This window comes from Gallinula chloropus, assembly GCF_964237585.1.
Source record: "Gallinula chloropus genome assembly, chromosome: 2".
Classification (NCBI taxonomy): Eukaryota; Metazoa; Chordata; class Aves; order Gruiformes; family Rallidae; genus Gallinula; species Gallinula chloropus.
Genome location: NC_140086.1, coordinates 137288932 through 137313491, shown reverse-complemented (window position 1 = coordinate 137313491; position 24560 = coordinate 137288932). Strand labels below are relative to the sequence as shown.

The following is a 24560-nucleotide window of genomic DNA, read 5'->3' as shown; positions in this document are numbered from 1 at the left end:
TGGGAGACTCACACAACCAGGTGTTCTTGCTGCTTCTTTGAAGTTGTATCTTGAGATTCTAGTTTTGCTGAGCTCTAAAACCACTTAAAGTCTCCTGTGTTTTATGGAACTGGTTTGTCTCAGGAAGAGCAGACTGCATTCCTGCTGACCTTCCCCTAGGAGTACACCAGGCACTTTTCGGCACAGATGCTACTAGATTGCCAACACAGTGCTGTGTATGTCCCCCAGGGTGCTGGTCTTGGGTAGGCTTTGGGTGCTGGGAGGGAAGGATTTGGGCTGGGGCTTCGTTTCTGTGGGCTTCCTTCCACCCTTCACCCACCCCAGGGATCCCCTGCACTCTGTCCCACAGCATCAATGGCCAAACTGGGTCAAAACCATACATTTGGGCCCCTCCAAACCACCCTCCCTTGGGTACAAAACAGAATTCACAGACCTGCATGTTATCACAGATATCTTGCCCAAAGTATTTCCTCTGGAATTCATTGGATTGCAAGAACTTTGGCTGTTTGCTCTTACTTTCTGCAGAGATTAAAAACTTTCTCAGAGCTTTTAATATGCGAAGTTGTAAGGAAACAATTCAGAATCATATAATTAGAGTTTGAGGAAATTTGCCACTTACCAGGTCATGTTGTAAAAGACCAAATACAAATGTCCCTAGAAGGAAAAGTAGCAAGATTTGGTTTTTCAGAAGGGAATTCTCTGATTTCTTCTGCAAACCTGTCCTCCAAGAATGAGGCATATTTGCAAGATGACCAATTCCTTCAGTGCACTTGGCATTCTGCTCAGCGATGTGCATTTAGAAAGACATTTTCCTCTGTTGAGTAGCACCAAGGCTGTTTGGATCACAGGTCTGATTTGAATGTTAGATAAATGATACATTTAAACACTAAAAGAAATGCAATAATGGTCTATTTCTTCATAGTATTCAAAAGCAGTTTCTAATACCACCATGGCACAAATCTTATTTACTAATCAACTTTTATTCCTGCATAATTTTACTAAACACGTTCTGGAAATGAACTGACTAAACTAAATATCAATTGAATTACTGCCTTTGAGAAGCGTCTATAATTTCCTTTTAAAAGTGCTCTCCTAAAGAACCAGATTATATTTAGCTCACTTTATACTTAATGAAGGAAAATTAATATTTCTAGAGTATGTCTCATCTGGTTTTGATTTCCATCTTCGGAGTGAAATTGCACCTACAGCCATGTCCACAGACTCTCCCAGGAAATGATGTGACAAGCTCAAGAGTCAGATGTCTATGCTGTAGGCATCTGTGTTTGGGGTAAGGAGGAGAAAAGCTTTCTTGTCTGATATGAGCAAGAGTCACATAATCTTTCCAACTATCTCACTCCGGCTGGTGTCTGCTTCTGCAGAGATCTTCTTACACCTCTGCTTGCCTATCAAAGAAACAGAAGTCTGGTCTTGGGAAAGGTGATGGCAAAAAAGAGTAACTGCATCTTCCTCAGAAGTTATTTCCTTCAGAAATGTTCTCACTGCCTCTCCCCATGCAAAAACCTTCCATCAGCCGCAGCAGGAGAGGATACAGCTGCAGGATCTGCAGCTTGTTCTTTTCTTGGAGAAGATATCTATTTCAAGTAGGAATAAAACCACCACTTTAAGTTACCATTTCTCAGAAGGAGGTATTTTATTGACAATATTTGTGCTGCAACAGAGTGATAAGAGGGTTGATTTTTTTTAAAGGTTTGGTTATAAAGAACCATCTTGAAATATCAAGGCTTTTTTCCAAGAGCTTTTCAGTTTTAGATGTAATTCACCGTATCTGACATGACTGTTATGTTGATACTGAAAGGTATCAGACTCCCAAGGCTTTGGATACTTCAGGATTCCTTCTCTTCTTAGGTCTGTGTGACTTGTTGATGATAAAGAAAGCCCACAGTGTGCTGCATTGTATTTTCATTTAAAAGGAAGAGCCCAAGTCAGGATCTTCACTTTAAACTGAGAACTCTTAGTGGCTTAATTGAGAACATTGTTGGAAAAGGACAGACTATAAAAAGAATAGAAATGAGTTAAATGAGGACTTGGCCCAGAGAACGTAGGAGAAAAAATACAACAAAGCAAAAACAAAGCCTACATCCAATTCCTAGACAAAGCTACTGAGAAAGTTGTGATCGGTCACTATGGCAACAGATTTTTAAATGGAAATAAAATGCTTTTAATACTGCAAGCACATTTTTCTATACAGACCTAGTAAATTAACTCAGACCTCATTAAAGTGAATATAATTTTACAATAGGTATTCTATATAATGTTAGAAATACCGATACACAGAGAACCAAAACATAAATAACTAGAAGATGTTGATGTTTTTACTGCATTACTGGTTCAGTCATTTAGAGGCTCAGGAGATAAATGAGAACATTAGTTATTTCCTTTCCTCGGGGAGTCGTTTAATAACTGGTATAAATCAAGGCAACCGTAAGCTTAAATGAGAAATATTTGCTTTTGTTTTCTTGGCTTTTATACTAATGGACTCAGGTTGGTGAATCAACACATAGAGCTGTATTCCACGATGTTAAGAATTTGTTCATACAGCCTCCACTCCGACGGAGGCGATTCATTTCTCACCCCCTTTGCTCTGCACCCCACTGGCTTCGAGGCCAAGCCAGCCTTGCACTGTTCACACAAATTTGGATTTCTGTCCGTCAGAGGTGGAATTCCTGCAGTTGGAGCAAGATTTATCCAGGACTGAACCAATAAAATCAGCACCCAATTCTGGTTTAGACTGACATAGCTGTCTTGTCACTTCTGCACCTAAGGACTTTGGTCTGTCACACCCAGGGAAGGTAAATGGCAACACTCAGAAGGACCAAGTTTAACAGCTTGTGTTGCTAAAAAATATAACGAACAGCCACTGCCTGTCCGTGACTGGTTTATCAGGGACGGGTGGGAAACACGGACAATAGCAGGGATTGAAAACACTGATCAGAAGTGCTGACACAACCATACTGGTGTGGGATGATTACAGAGCCGCCACAGAGCTGCCCTGTCCTCCTCTGCCTCACCACTGCATCCAGCCTTGCTTGTGAGGTGCTGCTTATTTTGTGCTATCTCATCTCCCGTCTCCGCATGTTCCGTCCTTTTGGCAGATTCTTTCACATAGTTTGTTTCAGCATCACTTCAAATTTAGTCCTTTGGAGCAGGAACAGTCTTATTCCTAGGCTGCCTGACAGCTGTTTGGAGAAACCCAGTGCAGCTTCTGTGGAATGTGGTCATACTCCTTTGGAGTTTTGATCCAAAAAGATTGTCATTTTAGAGCAGTCAAGAAACGGGATGTCCTTTCACACTTTGGCTGTTTGTCTACCCTACAACCCTCCATCACTTGATTTGATACATACTTAATAAATAGGAAAACAATTTCATATAAGGGAATCACCCTCATGTAATATAAAGGAACCACAGACCAGCTCAGCTCTGCACCAATTTCAGTTCAGCAGGCAAGGCCAAAGTTGCTGGGAAGAACCTGATGAGTCTGTCTGCTGGAGTTCAGCCCCAGCCAGCCCTGCCAGGGAGCAGGGCCAAGCGGCAGACAGCCGGGCATGAGAGAGGGTAGGAGAGACACAGGCGCCTGCAGGGATCTTTCTATGGGCAATGAATTATTTTTGTCTCGCTGCTGTGAAGGAACATTTGTCTTCAAAGAACTGCTTTCCACGGGCTGCATTTAAAACCATAGTCCATGCCTCGCTTCGTCAGGAGGAGAGAAGAGGAAGAGATTCGCATTTTAAGTTTGGTTGCAAAACCCCACCTTTGAAACACTGTCAGATACGACGACATCAAGCTGCAAAAAATACGAGAAGAATTTTCCACTAAGCATAGATAGGCAAGATTTTTCTCCCATGCCTTGACAATACTGTCCACCTGATTTTAATTCCTGTCTGTGCACATGCCTTCATTTACATCCCTGTTCACAGCCTTCATGCCCTTCAAATGAGAGAACCCAGAAGCGTTGTAGCTGGGTAGAGATGGCATTTGTTCTGCAAAATAGGTACACTTTGTGTATGCTTTTTATAGGACAACAAGCGATTAAATTGTCTTTGTCATAATTTTTAAGACACCATTCCTCATTTTAAAACAACCTAAATTCAACAGCTAACATCCTAACATCAATAGCTCGTTCAACACTGAGCTTCTGGACATCCTAATAAATGTCTGGATGGCAGACATTGGAACAATGTGCAGAAATGAAGGGAAGAGATCCCTGGAGCTGAAGGAAGAGAAAGCAGGCACGAAAGCCAAAATGAAACCTGTGGAAAGATGGGGTAAGATTTTGCCATGAAGTCTTCAGACATGAAGTTCACTTGAGAAGTGAAGAAAATTCAGCAATGTTGGCATCAACCTTTGGTTTCATAACACACACGCACCCTAGGGCTTAAGCACCAAGCTTGATCCGTATTTCTAAATTATCCTCACTTCACTGAAAGTGGAAACAGAAGGCCCAGACTCTGAGAGATCGGTGGGTTCCCAGCTCCTAGGGACTGGACTTCCCAGGGAGTTTTATGTCTAATGACATGGAGGATTAGGACTGTTTTTCTCCAATAGCCCTACAAAATGAGCACAAAATTGAAACACTACAACAAAGAACAAGAGGAAGATTCCAAACTGCTGGTATTAAGACAGTTTCAGTTAACCAGTCACAGGGACGAATTTACAGAGAGAAGTTTTCTCAAAAGATAATTCACAGCTGAGCACCTGGAGGAAACTGTTTGCACCTGGCACCACTAAAGAGCTTTTTTCCTACCGAGAAATAAAGCAGGAATCATGGGGAAGATTTATGTAACCTCCACACTCAGAGTCAGCACCCTGAAAGAAGAAAATCAGATAAAATATAGCAATGGCTCAAGCAGGCAGAAAGATGTACAGCAGCGACAAGAATTCAATATTAATATTAGTGAAAGGATGTGTGACACGAATAAGCAAGAGGGCCATGCTTAATGCAGCTTGGGAACTGAGAGCTGTCAAGAAGAAGCAAGGGAGATACTTGGCAGCACAAGGGATGCATGAGGCAACGCTGTGGGCAGCAGTGTGGCAGGCTTGGCCTGGTGCTGCGGTGCCGTGGGCGCCACAGCAAGGCAAGGGGATTGCAGTCACTGCTGCAGCCGTATTTTTACAAGCATCCCCTGTTCAGGGGAGATGCAAGTGTGGGATCAACTCGAGGATCTGCGTTTTGCCTCAGGCCCACAGATCTGATGTTCTGTCCATTTCCCTCCTGAGCATGTAAGGCTTCAGAGCAGGCATGGAGCCTGTGTTACTTCTCCTCGAGCAACCTGCTCTAGCCAGCTCCCTGTTGAGGGGAGGAAAGGGCAGAGCTGAAGTCTCACTGTCTGAGTGTGATGATGCACTGCCGCAAGGCTTGGAGCGGCAGGTTGCAGCCAATGTTTCAAGGTCCCCTCTGTAAGTTGTGGGGAGGAAGAATGTTTGCAACAACCCTGCTGAAGCTGCAGGTAGGTGGCCCTGCATCTATTACTGCTCTCTGTACCCACTGCCACCAGCACTGCCCTTGGGACAGGGTTGGGTTGGTGGGCAGGGAGCTAGCGGGGTGGTGCCTGGCTTCTCTGTGTTGCAGCTAGGATCAGCTCCACTGCTCCAGTTGCAACACCACCATTCTTTTGCAGGATTTCTCCTTTTGCTGGCTGGCTGCCTGCCCCAGTGGAGAGTTCAGGATGTCAGGTTTCAGCTCCAAAGCTCTGTTCCCAGCGCTGCTGTGAGTTATGTAGCTGGCAAAAGATCATTGCTGCGCATCAGCAAGTGCCAGTACAGGGGCCTCAGTCCTTCAGGAGCATGTTGTGTGGAGGAGAAGGAAAATTTGGAGGCAGGAGTTGTCCCCCCAGTAAAAATGTACCTTTACATTAGCAGGATCGTTTAGACAATTGATCTGAAATGAGGAAAACAGGTTTTCTTAGTGGATACCATGGGGGGAGTGCACAGTGCCCATCACGGTGGCCTCAAGACTAAAATATAAATATCACAAATACTAGTACTGTTATTTATATTAAGCAAGTGATGAGCTATTGTTTCAGAGTGAGATGTTCAGAATATTTGGCAGCCGTGGGGTTTGGATGACATCAGTTTTAACTTTAAAAATCAAACTGCCACCTTGTGGTACAGAGGGGAGAAGTCTGTAGGAAATTACACGGATAGCAAAAATGTAGATACGTAGTGAAAATCGGTCCCTTTGCCCCACCAGTGATTTACAGCATTTATGTAGTTTTGAATATTGTATTCTTAAATATATTTTTTTCTCTACTTCAAGTAAATCAATACCAATTCTTAGGTTATGCTTTAAAACATCAACCTGACTTTTTGTGATTGCCAAAGTGAAAACCAAAGCCATTTCCCTATTCTTGTGTGTAACTATCATGAAACCACCAGCGCACTCATCTGAGTAGGCTTTTCCAAGATTTGACCCAAATGCAGCTTACAGGAAAACAATAGCTACAATGTCTATAGGTATCTATAATTGTGTTCTTTCCCTCTTTTAAGCTCATTAATGTTCGGAAAAAAGTCCATGAAAGTCAGTGCAGGACCACACAAATTGCTGAAGGTGAGCAAGTTGTAGTGCCTCATCCACTCTGAGGTGCTGTCCCTGTCCATCCTCTTGGACCATGATGGATGTAAGGTAATTTTAATCAGCTTTCTCTCTCACTGTGGGCCAAGCCATCACAAATTACTTCACCTTGCTTGTCAACTAAGAGCAAGCACGATGGATCAGCAGATGTGCAGTAATCTGTTACAGCAGCGTGCTTGTGCATCTCAACCTTGGAGCAGCAAAACAGCACGGAGATGTACTGGCAGAGCCCTTTCAGCTAGATCAAATGCCCTTGTACCATCAAATACTGTTATAAAAGATGCAAAGCAGCCCCTTGCAAAGCAAAAAGCTTATCTGAGGTTAGCAGTTGATTGCAGCCACGTATCAGTGCTGTGTGCAGATCCTTACGGGGCTCCCCGAGGAACCTGGCCCCTGGAGACCCTACAAGCAAGCACAAATGTTGCTCTGACTTCCAGTATCACCTGTCCCACATTTCCCCATAGTCCACTCAGCAGCCAAACTCCCTGGAAGGATAAACATGAACATTTCTTCTTAATGGTTGTGGCAGCTCCCACTTGGGGATCTAAATCAATGGTGGATGGTCTCATTCTAGCTGTGGTCTCACCCAGCATCCCAAGTGGGTGCAGGTGTGAACTACTTTTATGTGACCATGGCAGCAGCTCATGCTGGCCATGTGCGGATTTGCATGATCACAGACTGCTGTCAATGCAGGGACAGGACCAGCAAAGAGAGAAGGAAAACAGGAGGAGGAGGAGGAAGTGTTCAGTGTGTGATGGGGTTGTGAGGGAGGAGGTCTGAATTTAGATGAAGGGTGGGCAGTGGAAGGAGAAGACCTATGGACCCATGCAGCCTTTTGTGCTTGCACCTGAGTAGTACAAGTAAGCTCCTTGCAGTGTGTGTGATCCCCCACCCCATAACATGCTGTACTGCTCTGCAACCTCCTCATCTCACCATTTCTCTTTCCTAGGAGCACTCCTTATAGCCCCTGAGCAAGCTAGAGATATCCTGTTGCTTCGGCTATTATGCAGGAGACCGGGCTGGATCAGCACAGTGATCCCTTGGAGCTTTACAGATCAGGGTGTCAGTGAGACCGGGGCTGGGGTGTGTCTTGTGGAGAAAGGAAAGCAGAACCAACATGCCTAATGCTGTCTTGGGGGAGAGTGTGCTACGTCCCACATGAAGAGTTCATTTGGGATTTGTTCTTCTGAAATTCACCAGTGAAAAGGCATCTACAGACAGAGCACCACACCCCATTGCAACCAATAAATCAGCAAGGGTAACGATGAAAGGAACTGTGCTTCTCCTGCTGAGGAACTACACCTGAGATTAGTGTCTGTTAATGCAAATGTATGAGAGGAGCAGAGAGTAGCTGTGTGGTTAGTGAAGCTTAATGTGTGTAAAGCCCATGGAGATAACCCTTCTTTTGGTGTTATTGCTACTGTGCCTGCCCTCGCTTTCATAAAAAGAGTGTGGTGATACCTAAGAGTGGCATTTCGATGCCTGAAATGCTCCTCATATAAATAGAACAAACAGATCAGCATGACCAAGTGATAAAATTACCTTCTGGTCTTCAGGAACTTCAGCATGCAACTGTGCTATAGGGACCTCAGTGCACCCCTCTTCACAGCAGAAACAAATACATTGGGAAATGGATCTGGAGGAGACATACAAAGAGGGCGAGATTATGGAGGGGAAAATGACTCGAGCTGCAGCTGCAAAGTTGGTGAAGAAGGCTTTCCTTGAAGCCCTGAAGTCCAATGACTTTGAAACACTAGAAGAGCTCTTGAGCCAAAAGAAAATAGATGTGGACACAGTGTTTGAAGTAGAAGATGAAAACCTGACTCTGGCATCCTACAAACAAGGTAACTGCGGCAGTGTTCACCAGCCAGGAAGTAGATGGGTTTGAGTGATTTGCAAGAAACTGTGGCCTTTTGTCTCTTCTGAAGCTGCAGCCTAAGCTGACTCACAGGCAGTAATCTCTCAGTAGGTTCATAGGCCCAGGTCACTGCAGGAGGGGAGCTTATGGGCTGTACCTGCTTATGGGCTTGGTGGAGGGCAAGCCAGGGACCAGCCTGAGCCTCTGTACTGCCCAGGCAGCTGCTGTAGCTTCAGGGGATTCGAGAGTCCTTTGCTCTTTCCTCACAGAGAACTTGGGTGCAAAGCCCAAAATAGATGCATGCAGGCTAAGTGTGGTCTATACATTTCTTGCATGTGCCCAGTCACATATACAGACCGTTTAGAAATATAAAATACTAAATCTCTTCCATTTTCAACTTACAGTAGTAGTACAGTGGATTCTCCCTAGTTCAGGAGATCTAAGGAAATTCTGCAGATCTTGCATGGTTCTGCATGGGATGAGATTTATTTTTCAAACTGAGAGAGAGCGAGGATGTGTTAGTTTATCAAAACAGATAGATCATCTGGAAAAACACAACCAGAAAAGACTTCAGGTTTGGAGTCTAGAGAACCCAGATCAGTTTTAAGCCTGGCACTCATCGAGTTCCCCAAAACTTAGAGCAATAGAACAAGTTTGGTCTCTGCTAAAATCAACACAGGTCATGGCCTACCTGTTAACAGACACTCTGTGTGTATCTAGAAAACAGTAATGATCAGCCTTTGCCAGAAGTTAATCATACGGGGAGACAAACTCCTCCAGTCTCAGCAGCTTTCATTTCTGTAATGTAAAGAAGGGACAACATCCCACCCCTCCTCCTTTTCTCTGTTTACCTCTTAGGTAATGATTGGATCCTGAATTTTGATTATTTTTTTTTAATTTTGATTTTTAGCGTGAGGATGACATGGTCATGACGTACTTCCCTTGGGCCAGTGTCTGAACTAACCCCCACAGTGATAAAACTGTCTTACCGTACCTTTTCTTCTGTCCTCAGCAGGCTGAGATGCATTCTGGCTGTGGCTTGTGACTACAGGATTAATGCATAGATTTTTAACTGTAGATCATTTGACTGCAAGCATTAACCATCCCTTTTGGAGACGTCTCTCCTTTCTCAGAAAAGCAGAGAGGTAAATGCACCCTATGGCCTAGATCACGGCAGTGTTTTCACTTTGTCTGAAAGGCAGGAGGCACTCTGTCAACTCTCCTGCAAACTTTACTTTTATTCTGAATGCCAGATAATTGAGATATGAGATGGGATTTCCCTGAGAAGGGAGAGGGGAGAAAAACTATGCCCTACCATCCCACCATTCAAACAGCCTGAAGCTTGCCGTAGCTCTAAGTGATGGAAGTGGAAAGATGTCACGGGTGGCTTTGCTTCCTCTCTTCCAAAGAGGCTGAGAGCTGCTGAGGCCACAGACCTTGCACCATGGCTTTTTTGTGCTTCTAACCAAAGAAACAGGGAACTAGAACAATGCCTCCCCTGGAGCTCACACCTGCTTCCTTCTCAGTGCCTGTCCCTATCCCTCTGGGCTCAGGGCTGCCTGTGGGTTTGGGCAGAGGACACGGGAGATGCTCCCTCAGAACGCTTGAGCACAGTTCACCCACAGCAGCACAGGCAAAGGAAATAAACAGAGGTCTCAGGCAGGGAAATTGTGGCTATATAAAGTGATAACCTGGCTTTTAAGGACGCCTTTCCTGCTGTCACATACCACTTCTGGCTCACATTTGGCCATAAATGCTCTGTGTGGGAGAAGTCAGCAGTGTTCCACAGCTTCCTAGTAACAAGGGGGAATACTGCAGACAGGAGGCTGATGCAAGATATTTGCTCTGCTGCATGCATAGACTCTGGTGCAGAGCCCACCCGCTTTGTGCTCAGTTTGGGGCTGCATGATGAAATGGTTGTCTTACTGAAGCTGCCAGCATAACCTGGGTAGTCAGTGGATTGAGAGAGGGCCGAGCAGCTGCAGAGGAGCCCGTCGCCCAGCTCGGGCACTCAGCTGCCTTTGGGCTACCTGCTGCTGCCATTCACTCTGTGGGTTTCTTGGGGTCTGGTTTGTCAGTCCCCAAAGCCTAGTCCTAGAGTATAGTCTGTAGGCTGTTTCTTACAGACCTTTCAGGCTGCTTCTCACCCCTGACATCTCACGCACTGGCAGTAATTAATGCTTGTATGGGCCAGGAGCAAGCCAGAGCAGCCATGCCAGAGCAGGGGGTGCAGCTGCTGCCACGGCTGTCAATTTTATGAGCGCAACATTTCAGTGGAAATCTGGCATTTTTCAGAGATGTACATGACTGGCATCTATCTCAGCAATCACTTGCAATTTAACTGGGAGGGAAGAAGAACTTTAATCCAAGTTTCTCCCTGCCACCGGCAATTTGTTTCTACCTACCTCTTGCATTCCTTTCCATCCTCTGTCTAATGCAACACACATGAATACTGCAAAAACTGTATCTATGTTGCATTCAGGTTGAAAACTATATGCAACTACAGATTAAAAACGAAGGCCTGCATCAATTTGACCTCATTATATATCCTTAGTATTTTTTTCTGAGTCTTCTACATGATAACAGTATTCAACCAGGCATTTGTCCAAGGAGAAATAGATACATCAAAGCCAGAAAATGTTGTAGGCGCATTCTAGCTAAGACGCAGCTGTTGTATCTAAAAAGAAAAGAGAAAAGAGGAAGGTTCAGACTTCTGCCCTTCTGCACATTATCATTGTGTTTTACTTTTTAAAAACAAATGATTATAGTAATCACTTCTAAGACTGTCTCTGTGCAGTCATTAAGCATGCAGTCCAATTTGGGGAACAAATATTTAACTGTTATTTCGTCTTACACCTGTTTGGAAGTTAAAAAAAAAATAGTTGTGAAATTTTCTGAGAAAATTCCAAACATTTTGGAGCCAAATTTCATGCTTATGTGTCACTGCTTCTACTTGGCTCTTCAGCCTAGTTTACATCATCCAAATTCCTCACGCCACACTCCTCAGGGGCAGTAGTTGGCAGGAGGTCTGTGATACAGCTTCAGCCACATTGCTGCAGGCTATCTATGTGCATTGCATCCCTGGGCATCTGAATCCAGCTTCTGACATGCAAGATCCTGCTATCTTCCACACAGGAACAGCAGGATGAGCTATCTCTTGAGTCACTGGCCTGAGTAAATGCTGCCCTCTTATTCCAACGCCATCTTTGTTCAGCTATTGGCAGGCTGAAGGTCCCATTTTCCCCATAGTTTTTTAGCTGGTGTCATTTCAGATGCTCTAAGGTTTGGGGTTTTTTTAGTATTTGGTCTGCACAGGTCACAAGAAAGACAAAAGCTGCCTTTAGAGTACATCTGTGTGGGAATTATCTCTCCAAAAGGCAGGCTGTTCAGCACACATAGTAACAGTGCTTAATGAAAATGAAGTTTTGCCTGAGAGAACTTTGTGTGCTAAGTTAAGCAGTAGCTGGTGAAATTGCAGTAAATTAAAGCCAAAGTCCAACCCCTCCATCCCCCTCAATTATTCTCAGTAGGTGGATAGTCCAAAGAAAACTCTTTGTGAAGGATGGTAACACATTTTCACTTTGTATAGGGTACTGGCTGCCTAGCTACAAATTAAAAATATCCTGGGCAACTGGACTGCATCTAGCTGTCATGTATGGACATCTGGAGAGTCTTTCGGTGCTGCTCAATCACAAAGCTACAATCAACTGCCGGCCCAACGGAAAAGCTGCGATCCATATAGCATGTGAAATGGCAAATGTCGAGTGTCTCAAGATCCTTTGCAACCACGGAGCTAAGCTGAACTGCTTCTCAATGAGTGGGCAGGCGCCCTTGCACTTCTGTACGACACGAACCTCCGTGCCTTGTGCCCAGCTGCTGGTTTGGAGAGGTAAGGTTAAGCTCCAGAGGCTCTCTCACAGCACGCCCAGAGATGGTGGGCATGGTATGTAGTTTCTCATAGGAAGAAGCAGTTTTGATGTCAGTAAAAGCCTTTCAACAACTTATTTTTTTAAGACCCAGCCTTGAAAAACTAAACAGTTCTTCATACTGTCTCTTGTCAGCAGCATCTATAGAGGGATTGGGGGGAAAGGTTTTTTTGTTTTTTTTTTTTCCCTCCAAAGTAGCATACATGATGCTGCTGGTCATCTGTAACACATGAAGCTACGGATAGGCATAATTCCTGGAAAAATATATTGGTGATGAACACTATTTTCTTCACACAATGTTGCTGAATCAGGGTACAGTAAAGAACAGACCCAAAAAGGTACAGCAAAGTCAGTTCAAGTCTTAAGGTGCAAAGAGACAGATTCTCCTATTTATTACACCCTGCTGTGGCAAATACAAATGCTTTGGGGGTTAATTTTGCTACACGTGTTGTTATTGAAGGCTTATCTTGAGATGCAGAGCCCAAGTGTGCTTTGCAGGCACGGCAATCTGCAGTCCCGAATGAATAACCGCATCGCTTTTCCTCTCCTGGAAAGATACGTATTATTTTGTTTGTTGGAAAGGAAAACAAATGCTGCCAGTTGTGCCCTGCCCCAAGCAAACAGTCCTGACAGCAGGAGCTGAATTTGCCACCACAGAAAGGCTTAAAAGTCAAATGTAGTCTTGTAAAATGTAGCGTAAGATGAATGCAAATGAAAGGATGGGTTCTGCAGGCTTTCTCCACCCACCCATCAGCCACAGAATAATAACACTTTAGCAGCCACCCTTCATCCCAGAGCTCTCAATAGGCTTGAACCTCCCTGTGAGCCAAACACTGAGACCCCAAACGACATGGGAAAGGTCTGGAGCAGGATGTGGCAGGTGAGGACATTCACATAGCAGCACCCCCGACAGCTGGAGCCAGGGTCTCATTTCATGTCCCTGTACCCTCCCTCTCCGCTCAGCGGTGTCACACAGGGTCAGTTCAGGTGAATGCAGTTCAGCCACTTTCTGTTTTGGGCAACTGGCCAACCAAGCCAAACTGATCCTGCGTTCACTTACCGCCTCCACATGCCAACTGCTGATACTCTCATGAACACCTTACGTGACTAACACTTAGGGCTTACTGGCATCAGCACTCAGGTTTTCCAGCCCAGAGGTAAATCCTGGCTCCTGTCCCTCCCTCTCCGTCCCCACACCTTGGTTTTAGCATAAGTTTGACCACGTAAGGGCTTTCCTGAGCCTGGAGAGAAGATGAGTGGCCTCCCTGTCCCAGGAGCACCTTAGGGACAGTTTGCCAAGGCCCCAGGTTCAGGGAGCCCTTGTCTACCCAGCTGCCATACCGGTATCGCGCCCTTGGTCCCTGGAGGAAGCCCCTCACCCCTCCAGCCTCCCGCCCCCGGCCCCGCTGCAGTTTTACAGTGACTGTGGTTCTGCTTTGTTCTCGCCAACCTTCCCTCTTTAACACGCAGCGTTCAGCAGCGTTCCCATGGCCACCTGCGCTTCTCCAAGGAGACTTCGGGGCTGTGGAGTCTCCTTCTCTGCAGATATTCAAGACCCATCTGGACGCCCACCTGTGCGACCTGTCCTAGGGAGCCGCTTTGGCAGGGGGGTTGGACCCGATGATCTCTCGCGGTCCCTTCCAACCGCTGCGATTCTGTGACTGCTGCTCGCTGGAAGGCGGGAGGGAGGGAGGGAGGGAGGGAGGGAGGGAGGGAGGCAGCCGGGCCGCCCGCTGCAGCCGGCCGGAGCCGGGGTGCGGGCCCGGTCGCTCGGCAGGTGGCGCTATTGCTTCGGCTGTTCGGCAGGTGGCGCTGTTGCCCCGGCTGCTCGGCAGGCGGCGCTGTTGCTTTGGCTGCGCGGCATGTTGCGCTGTTGCTGCCTCAGCCTCTCGGCAGGTGGCGCTGTTGCCCCGGCTGCGGCCGCGCCGGAGCCCTTCGCAGCCTGGCGGCGGGATGCAGCCCCCAGCCGGGGACCCGGCAGTGGCGGTGGTTTACAAATATATATATATATGTATTTAATATCATGTGCGGACCCTGCAAACAGCGTCCTTTCTTCCCGGCTCGCCGTTAAGGGCACAGCCTTGCGCAGAGCTGCGCTCGGGGGCAGGAGTGAAGCTCTCCCTGCTCCTGCAAGGCTGAGCTTTAGGGAGCAGCATGTCATAGAATCATAGACTGGTCTGGGTTGGAAGGGACCCCAAGGATCATAGAGCTCCAACCCCCCTGTCACAGACAGGGCCACCAACCTCAGGCCTGGATCTACACAAGGCTGCCCAGGGCCCCATCCAACCTGGCCTTGAACACCTCCAGGGACGGGGAATCCACTAACTCTCTGGGCAGCCTGTTCCAGCACCTCACCACTCTTTCTGTAAAAAACTTCCCCCTAATATCTAATCTAAACCTTCCCTCCTTTAGCTTTAGTCCATTCCCCCTTGTCTTGCCATTATCTGCTCTTTTAAAAAGTCGAATCCCCTCCTGCCTATAAGCTCCCTTCAGGTACTGGAAGGCTGCAATGAGGACCCCCGCAGCCTTCTCTTCTCCAGGCTGAACAAGCCCAGTTCCCTCAGCTTCTCTTTGTAGGGCAGGTGCTCCAGCCCTCTAATCATCCTCCTCTGAACCCTCTCCAACAGTTCCACATCCTTCTTGTATTGAGGGTCCCACCTCAATGTCACTTGCGAGCTGCCCCAACTCAGAGTGCAGACAAGGCCTTCTGCCAGCTCGGGGCCAAGCGCTCTCATCTGAAGCTGGATGCAAGAACCTGAAGTTTCTGAGGAGTTCCTGGAGGCTTAAGAAGTGCAGAAACCATGTCCCCAGTTGCCTGCATTCCCATGTCTCCAGCTGCCTGCATTCCCGTGTCCCCAGCTACCTGCATTTCCAGGGGTGTCTCTCAGCCCATCTTCCCACCCTCACCTTCTCCTGGGGTACCAGGGCTCAAGCAGAGAGGTTGCCAAACCAGGGTTTTGTTGCATTCATTTTTTTCCCATCATCTTTCTCTGGCAGGAGCAAATGTGAACATAAAAACAAACAACCAAGATGAAGAGACTCCTTTGCACACCGTTGCACGTTTGGGTGTCCCCGAGCTTGTGGCCTTTTATGTGGAACAAGGAGCACAAGTTGATGCTCTCAATGCCTACATGGAGACTCCGCTGGCCTGTGCAGCCTATTGGGCCCTTCACTACAAGGATCAGATATACAGCCCGGATCACCACCTCATCTGTCGGATGCTCTTAGACTATAATGCTGAAGTGAATGCCCGTGATGAGGATTTCAAGTCACCGCTCCACAAAGCTGCCTGGAACTGTGATCACGTCCTGCTGAATATGCTGCTGGAGGCAGGAGCAGAAGCAAACATCATGGACGTCAATGGCTGTGCACCCCTACAGTATATCATAAAAGTGACATCTGTGCGGCCAGCTGCCCAGCCTGACATCTGCTACCAGCTGCTACTGAATCATGGAGCCGCCAGGATATACCCACTGCAATTCCACAAGGTTAAGGATGTGTTTCTATAGTAGGGATATGGAGAGAGGTGATGTCTTGAACAGGAATGGGGTGAGAGATCCAAACTGCAGGGTTTGGTAGTAGCTGGACTTGCTGGAGCTCAATAAACTGTGGGCCCAGAATGCCCAAAACCTTGTGATTTGACCTGCTGTAAGAGTGTTAACTGAAGTGAAATTGCAGTTGCTAATGCCAGAAACCAGACCCAGATCCCATTTTCACTCTTAATCAACCTGAAACCCCAAACTCTAAATGCTGGCTCATGCCTAATTTTTCAGAGCTGATTCACTCTCCCATTGTAGAAAACCTACAAGCCTCTGACAAACCTGGCTCCATGCAGGTTTAGCTGGGTTGTAAAAAATGGATATTTCATAGCATCCACCAAAGATCAGAAATTGGACCAGTTGACTTGGTTTGTTGCTTCTGACCTTTAAAAATCTATTCAAATGAAATGGATCACAGTAAAGCTCTGTCTGATTCCCAAGAAATGTGAGAAATTAAGGGGAAATGCTGAGCCTGGGCTCATAGCTGTCAGAGGGGAAAAAAAGAAAAGAAAGAAAGGAAAAAAACTTGCAGGATCCCTCCCAAAGACTTTCTGAAGGTCTGCAAAACCCAAGGCACTGACAAAAGTAGCTGACAGATGTCTTAAATAAGGCAGCTAATTAAGCTTGCTGCAGTCAGGTCTTATTCTCTGCTGTCCAGTGCCCTAAGCAACATTTTGCAGCTCCTCTACTGTATATAGAAAGTGTTACTAGCCAAACAACCAGAAGCCTTTGAATAAAATGCCAAACTTTTGGTTGTGCCCCCTTGAGCCCAAGATGAGCTGGCCCTGCCCCTAACAGAACAACACTTGGTCTAGAAACTGTTTGAGAGCCAGGTCTCCCCTTCCTGCCTCCAGCTTTCGCTTTTTCTCTTTGTCACATGGAGTGAACCTCCCTTCCAAACCACTGGGTGCCATTTCTAAAACATGTAGGATGATATTTATCCCAGAGGGATGTTCCACACTTTGGTCTGTGAAAGCTCACCCACTGTGTGGGACAAACTTGTGCATGATGCTGTGTGAACGCAAAGTGTTACTCCGTGCATGTGAATGACAGTAGACTTTGTTTTTTTTCCTACTGGGCTAAAGTTACTGGGCAGAGCAGCTGTTTCCAAGCCTTGTGTGACTTGGAAACCTTACTTCTGAGCTGTGTTGTCTCCCAGTGTTCCTTTAAATTTTTCTGTAACAATACCTTTTTGATTCACATGATTGGATTTCTTTCTGTTCCTGTGCTGCATGACCTGGAGCAAGGATTTAGTGCATGGCTTTCCCTGGTGTTGAGACACTCAGCCTCACAATGAACAAGTTATTTCCACATTCAGGTGATGAAGCTCCCCACATCAGCAACCTACTCTGCTCTGGAGGCCTAGGCCAGTATTTTCATATAGTGTTAACCTGGGGTGTACACAGGCTCCACTGGTGGCTAGTGGAGAGGTTCTTGCTGTACTTGCATGGAGCAGTGCACACAGGGCTTGTGTCTTTTGCATCTCCAACCTGATCCTGTCATCATCCTTCGTCTGTCTCAGACACTGTTGCACAGTGCCAAGCATCCCAGCTAGCCCCAGATTCTTGGCGGTACTCATGGTCTCTCTACATCCTGCCTGCAGGTCCTTCAAGCCTGTCATTCCTACCCCAGAGCCGTGGAGGTTGTCATCAATACCTATGAACACATCAAATCAACATCTAAGTGGAAGGCAGCCATACCTGATGATGTCTTTGAGGTAAGCTCTTAATGACTTGCAACTGAGTAAAATCCGAGATCAGTATTTGCATTGTCTGTATCTGGCCAAAGAAAAGTGGGGATGCTTTTGAAAGAGAAGAACATCTCAGAGGATTTGGGGCTTCCCCATTTAACATCCCTCACTTGACAAATGACATATTTTTGAGAAACGTTCATTGCGACATTCCCCTCTGGAGCACCCTGGTCAGGGGCTGTGGGAGCTGCTCAGCTGTCCCTGCATGCAGCAAGTGCAAAGCTTCTGGCTGTGATCCTTGTCTCTTCAGATCTGTCAATGCATATATTTATATTTTATTCAGTCAGTGAATGTTTTAAAAGTACTGTGTTCCATGTGAATGCTATATATATATACCTTTAGGTTCTGTGGGCAGGACTGGTTAGCTGCAAACACAAGGGAGAATTTAAATGAAGAGAAACAGAAAAGAGAACAAAGAGGAAAAGATTATGCCAAAAGGCAAAACTGTAGGACAAACTACATGCTCTGACATAATTATCCCTTTGCTTCAGAAATCTGCATAGTCCTAATATTACACTTTATTTTTATAAATACTGGGCTTTTGCAAAATTTTCAAGTCGGTGCTGAAGTTAGGAGTGCCAATGTCTGCTGTGCACTATCAGTGATGTTTAGGGAACCCCACCTGTATTATAATACAGAGTTATATAAGCCAGAGAAACGGTAAGGCTGTTTTTTCAGGTCAGCTTACTTCAGAAAAACAATTAAAAGAAACCATTTTGGGTAAACACAAAATTAAGTGTTAAAGGGCCTTTTTCACCCAAAAAAAAAAAAAAGAAAGAAAAAAAAGAATTGGAGCTTTGCTGAGCTACAAGTGTGATTAGAAACAAAACGATGAACTCTGTTTCTCCAAACAAAATTTATAATTGAAATAGTGAAACATTCGCATTTGGAAAAGCCTACAGCTGCTCTATTTCTTGTGGAGATTGTTATTTGTTGCCAAAGATGTTTTCCCAACTTGTCATGAAGTTGAAGAAAAATGTTGTTGCAACTGATCTGTACTTTTCAACACATGTGGAACACGTGAAAAGGAGTGTGACCAGACCTGTCAAGTAGTAAGAACATAAAGAAAGGTCAAGTCATGCATAGTCGATGTATTTACCGCTGGCTTCTTTTATTTCAACATCATTTGTAAGCATCTGCGCTTTCCCTCTGGCGGGGGTGCAATTTTGTGTGTTCTGAGAGGCCACGGGAGCGCAGAGCCAGGCGCGGGGTACTCTGCCGTTGGCAGCGCCGGCCATCGGCAGAGCCACCATTATGCTGCCTCGCTGCCCCGCCGTGAGGTTTAGGGGATTAACTCGTCCACATGCGCTGCCCCTGAGCCGGCTGCAGCGTCTCCTCAGATCAGGACTAATACCGCAGCAGAACTCCTACTTTAAACTGATGGATATAAGGCATGCCGAGCCCAAAGATTCCATCATGGGCTTTAACTCCACAGTGAATATTTGAGGCGAGCATAAGAATTCTGTGCAGGCGTTTGGTTACACCAAGTTCCTGTTGCCCCCCAGAGGGACAGGATGGCTGCCTGTCCTTCTTGCTTTGTTCTGCCAAAGGCTACATGTGGGCAGGGGAAAGGGAGGGAAGGAAAAAAAGCTTTGCTGCCCTAAACCATGCTTGTGTTTCCTTACAGCGGCACCAGGATTTCTATGACTCTTTGTTCACTGTGTGCAGCAACTCACCGCGGTCACTCATGCACTTATGCAGATGTGCAATTCGGGCGATACTGTCAGGAAGGTGCCACCAAGGTGTCCCCTTGCTCTCCATCCCCTCCTCCATGAAGAAGTACTTGCTGCTGGAACCAGAAGGAATCATCTACTGAGCCGCAGCAGAGCAGGCCCTGGTCTCTCCCTTCCCAGATCGGCGAGCCTCTGCGGGGTGCTGGAGATCCAGGCACAGCCCGTATGCAGCCCTTCGCTTTTGTGCAGTCGCAGGCCAGCCTGAAGCTGAGCTGGGATTTACAAGCTCTCCTTGGAGCCACCGTGTTTCCCGGCACTGAGGAATTCCAGCTGCACGTTGCAGGTCACATTTGGGGGGGGCAGAGCTGGAAAGGCCCCCCCCCCCCCCCCCAAACGAACAGAGGGGCACATACTTCCATGTTCAGCCTAGCTTAAATGATGCTGCTGCTGCCTTTGGTATTTATTCCCCTGCCTGCTAGATACCATTAGATTCAATCTGAACCACCTTTGATACTGTTTCACTGTATTTTTCTTCAGCTGTCATTTTGGGAGTAAAAGAAAGGATACCATCTAAAAAGAGGACATTTATTAGTGCTTTCCCAGGTAGAAATGGGTGAACTGCTTTGAATTGTGACCATGGGCAGGATTTCAGTAGTTTCTATATTTTCCTGTGGATTGACTCTCCATTCAATGTTAGTTCACTGTTCACTACACCTGCCTGTATCTTATGAGGCTTTGTCATAATAATATCCTTTTTAATTGTAAGAATTTTTGTCCATTATCAATCACAATATTGAAATGTTCAGCACTGTTATGTCTGTACATTGCTATTCATGCCCTGGTAGCTTTCAGCAGATGCCATCTCTGTTTCTGCGATGATACTTTCATGTCCTGGTGTTGAGAAATACAGGTAGAACAGACTTCCTCTGTAACCTGCACAGCTGGATTTATGCTCATCCATATATCCCTTAGGATGGTGTTGGATGGGATCTGGGAAGAATATCAATCCTTCTCTCCATTGACTATAAATGGAACCGAGCCTTGAACGTGGATGATGCACCTTATTTTCTGGCAGGTGAGAGGAATCCCACCTTAAGCGAAAGGTGTCTCTAAGGTGAAGAGGTGTTGGCTGTGCTGTTACAGACCTGGCTGTGCCATAGGTTCCCCCCACACCACCACCATTTTCAGGCCCTCTGCTTTTGGGCCTGCCAGCGCTGGTTTCCCTGCTCCCAGGAAGCCTTTACTCCTGACAGAAATGCTGCCTGCAGTCCAGGAGGATGAAATGCAGCATAGGGGCAGTTCACACACCAACTACCCTGCAGAGACAGCAAGTGTGTGATCTACAGAAAAACAACCACCCAAAACCACCCACATTTTTCTTCCCTTTTGTAGTCTGATGCAATCCATCTGGGCTGTTCTACTTTGTTTAGACCCTGACAGCTCTGGGCTCTGTTCAATGGGAGGTGAGCCATGCCCAACACTGGGACCTAGTTGCTCCTGACTTCTCTTTGCATCTCTGACTGTGAAGCTGTCTGTCCTAATCATTATCATTATCTCTTTGCAAGAGAGCCCATGGCAGGTTAGGCTCTTCCCAGCCAGACAGGAGTGGCCAAGCTGTTTAGTGTCTCTGTGTCTTGCAAAGCGGCAATAACGGCACTGGAAGAAATAGGCAGATTGTTTAGTGTTATAAATCACTTCGCTTTCTTTTCATCTCAGTTTTCATGAATCAAAGCCTGTATGGTGTTAGAGAATCCAGTTCATGGGTCAGTTTATATTTAGCTAGGCAGCAACACAGATTGCTATTTAGCAGTTCCCAGTTCCAGTGGAGATTCTCAAAGACAGCACAGGCCAGGAGAGAACGCTTTCTCATACAAATTAAGTTGTAATGTAGGTCCCTGTACTTTACTAAACTGATGAAAGGAAGTTGTAGAGCTACGTCTGTCAGAGACACTGTGGTAGTTTACAGGGGAGAGTGGTCAGCATCTGGGGCAATTTGTCTACAGAAAAGTCCACTTGAGGCAGTTCCAGGTCGGTGGGATCTGCTGAGGCAAACCAGTGAATTTGGAAGGGTGGAGAAAGTTTAGATTATCTAAGCCCAGTGCTTTTGGGTGACATACCTGTGTGAGTCAGGCATGAGGACAAGGATTTGTAAACTGGTCCAGGCAAAAAAAAAAAATGTTTGTTTCTTTCTGAACAGTCTGAAAAATGGGGCAAGCTGGGTAGTCCAGAAGAGACAGATGGAAGTAGCTGATTTTATTGGGAATGCGTTCCTGCATTGGCTGTTTCTGGAAGCAAAATTCTGCATCTGGAAGAGGGAGGTTTAAGGCAGAACAATAGCAGTGGTTTTAGACCTGTTGTAGTCAGGACTCTCTTGCTGAGAGAGAAGAAAAAAGGCTGTCACTAGTGTTCCTAAATTCCCTCTGATCCTCCCCCTCTGCAGTGAACATACTTAATTTTTATTCTGTGGGCACCCAGCCTCACTTCCAAGCTTTGTACCAAGCAGGTGCCAGATTATAGCCATTGTGGTATCTGACAGGGAGCTCAGTGGGATCAGGCTGATTATAGTCATAGGAATTTGCAAGCTGTTAAAAACACTGGAGAACATCCCTATCACATGGGGAAAAAAATAAAGAAAAAAAAAAGACCTGATTGATGCACTTTAATTGCTTCTGTTGTTTGGGATAGAAAGACCAAACATTATTATTTTTTACCTTTTAGCATTTTTTTTTTTTCACTTACTGTAGTTTATTCCCATGGACTGGCTGGAGTTGCTCACGTGAGGCATGGGGGTGCCTGATAATAATTTCATCATTTGTTCAATGTATGGGATGCACACTCTTACTATTCTGACTTAGTGTGGATGCCTTGAAATTTCATACTGTCATATAACTTCTGATCTTGCTTTTATATTTTCAACACTGCAACATATTGGATGGCTGCAGGTGAAAATAATGAGACCAAGTTGTCACCACTATGCTGCAATTTTCAACCTAGTCATGACCTAAAATGACAGAAGATTGTTTTCAGGGTTGTTCAGTGCCTTCTGTGAAATGAGTCGCTTTTTACTCTTCGGCTTCCTAGTAGAGATGTAGCCATGTTTGAGACATTTCCACTGGATTTCACAGCCCATTAGAATATTTAAAGCACAGATGGGCACAGCTCTCTTAATGACTTCTCAATGGATAGCAGTGAGCATCCATGTTTTGATCCTTGTGCTTTTCCGAGTATATAGGAAGACAAGTTCTTAAACCACATACACTGAAGAAGTTATCCCACCTATGAAGGTAAAGACTCTGCGTGTTTTTTGTGGGCCAGTGCAGAGGGGTTAATTCATCTGTTCATGGAAATATGGACATCATCTTTGTAAAGTGACCTTGCAATAATTTTAAACCTAGGCCCTGATGTCTGATTGGTTCCAGTCTGACTCAAAACTCAGGTGATTTCTCCATGGAGACCATGTAGGGGAAACTGAAGTCAGAGTCATTCTAACAGTGTTCAGGAATGTATTTTCCTTCAACAGCCTTTAAATATCTATTAATACCTGGTCAGCAGTTCTTTCTCAGTCTTCAGTCAACATGCCCTGAAAACCTTCACCATTCGCCCTCGAGACAGGCTAGTTTCCCAGCGCTGCTGGCAGTGGGAGGCAAGGATATATCCTCAACTGCATTCTTCTGCGTGTACAACGTGCAACGGGTTGCACAAGGCTTTAGGGATGTGATAAGTAAATCTTCTCTTTACGAAGGAAGCTTTGGATGACTATTGAGAACTGTCCGCATACTGACTGGTGACTGGTCCTAGAGCATGATAGTGCGATCGCTAGTGGCAGCTAAAGACAGCATTCACAAGTCAGTATCACCAACCCTTACTCCAAAAACAAGCTACATGGTAAGAGACTATTGCTTGGACAAATAGCAAGCAGCAATGCTCAAGCCTCAGGACCTTCAGCACCAGCCTGTATTATAAAGGCAAAAGGGCTCAACCCCCAAACCATAAATAAAGGGCCTTGGGGCCACCTGGCCCAGGCAGCCAGGATCTGTCTGCCCTTAGCATATGAAATGCTGGTAGAGGAAGTGAATGGGTTGCCTGTGCCTCCTTTCACAATCTTACACTATCTTGTCCCTAGGGTTGTGTGGAGGATGATGAGTCATCTTGAAAGGTTTTGGATGGAAACTCTTGGCTGTAGGAAAGCAGAATGGTGTTGAAGTGCCCCTTTGTGTGTGTGTGCATCAGCATGTGTGAAGAGACTTTCACAGAGATCCCAGTCAAAATCTATGCTCTGGTTTCGATCAGATTTTCAACCCAAATCAGGGTATCAGAGCTGAAACCAAATAAATTCCCCTAAGTGCTTTGGCATCAATAAAATGTTACTACTCAAAATCACTTACTGTCTTGAAGGACTATTTCTCCTTTTCCTGTGGGGCAATACCTTACAGCCTATACACCAGTTTTGACAGAATCAAATTAAGTGCTGCGATCCTTAATTTATCTAAATCTCCCAGCCTGAACAAGACTGACAACTATTCTTCGTAAAAGTTCAGAAACACAGATATTAGGGGGTAGGGAAAAAGGTCTGGCCTGCCATGAAAGGCAACAAGCTTTACTTTTAGCTGTAAAGTGCTGCTGGACCAATAGATATGATCACAGAGGCTCAGCTCATTCGTATTTCAGGAATGTCCTTTGAAAACACGCTAATGCTTTTGGCAGCACATTTTGCCCATGGGACAAGTACCTTTCAATTAAACATACGAGACTTCAGCCTTTAAGATTGGAAGGAAGATTGAAACAGTCTGGGGTGGCCTATGCTATTATATACCTTTATTAAACTATGAGAAGCCAAAGAGGCATGCCAGCGTTTCAGTCTGCTGGAAGGTTTTGAATGGCTGCTGCTGCTTTTCTGAAATGCTACAAGATAGAGATGGGTCAGACACAGCAATATTTCCATTTACTTTCAGGATATGGCAGTAGAATTTCCCTCTGCTCCCTGGGTTCACTCTTCTACTAAATGACAGTGCAGAACATGCTATTAGCAGAGATGCCAAAGCCTAGCTAGCATCTGACACCTTAACCTCCCCAAGAATTATATTAAAGTACTGGAAAGATCTACCACAGTCTCTATTTGAGGAACGGCAGGGACCTCTGGTACGGCAGACGGGTGGGTCAGAAAAGATTGCTATATACAGCAACTGTCAGATGAAATTGGTTGGTTGCTCAGAAATCTGTTTCTG

At 45.8% G+C, this 24560-nt stretch overlaps 1 protein-coding gene across 1 annotated transcript; it reads left to right on the top strand.

Moving 5' to 3' along the window:
• Window positions 1-8219: 8219 nt before the first annotated feature.
• ASB4 (ankyrin repeat and SOCS box containing 4) lies at window positions 8220-19735 on the top strand (the record flags this gene model as incomplete). The annotated part of the gene is made up of 5 exons (XM_084260271.1): window positions 8220-8433; window positions 12037-12336; window positions 15371-15861; window positions 17516-17629; window positions 19290-19735. 5 exons carry the CDS (start codon window positions 8220-8222, stop codon window positions 19476-19478), a joined length of 1308 nt encoding a protein of 435 aa, XP_084116397.1. The 3' UTR covers window positions 19479-19735.
• Window positions 19736-24560: the final 4825 nt, after the last annotated feature.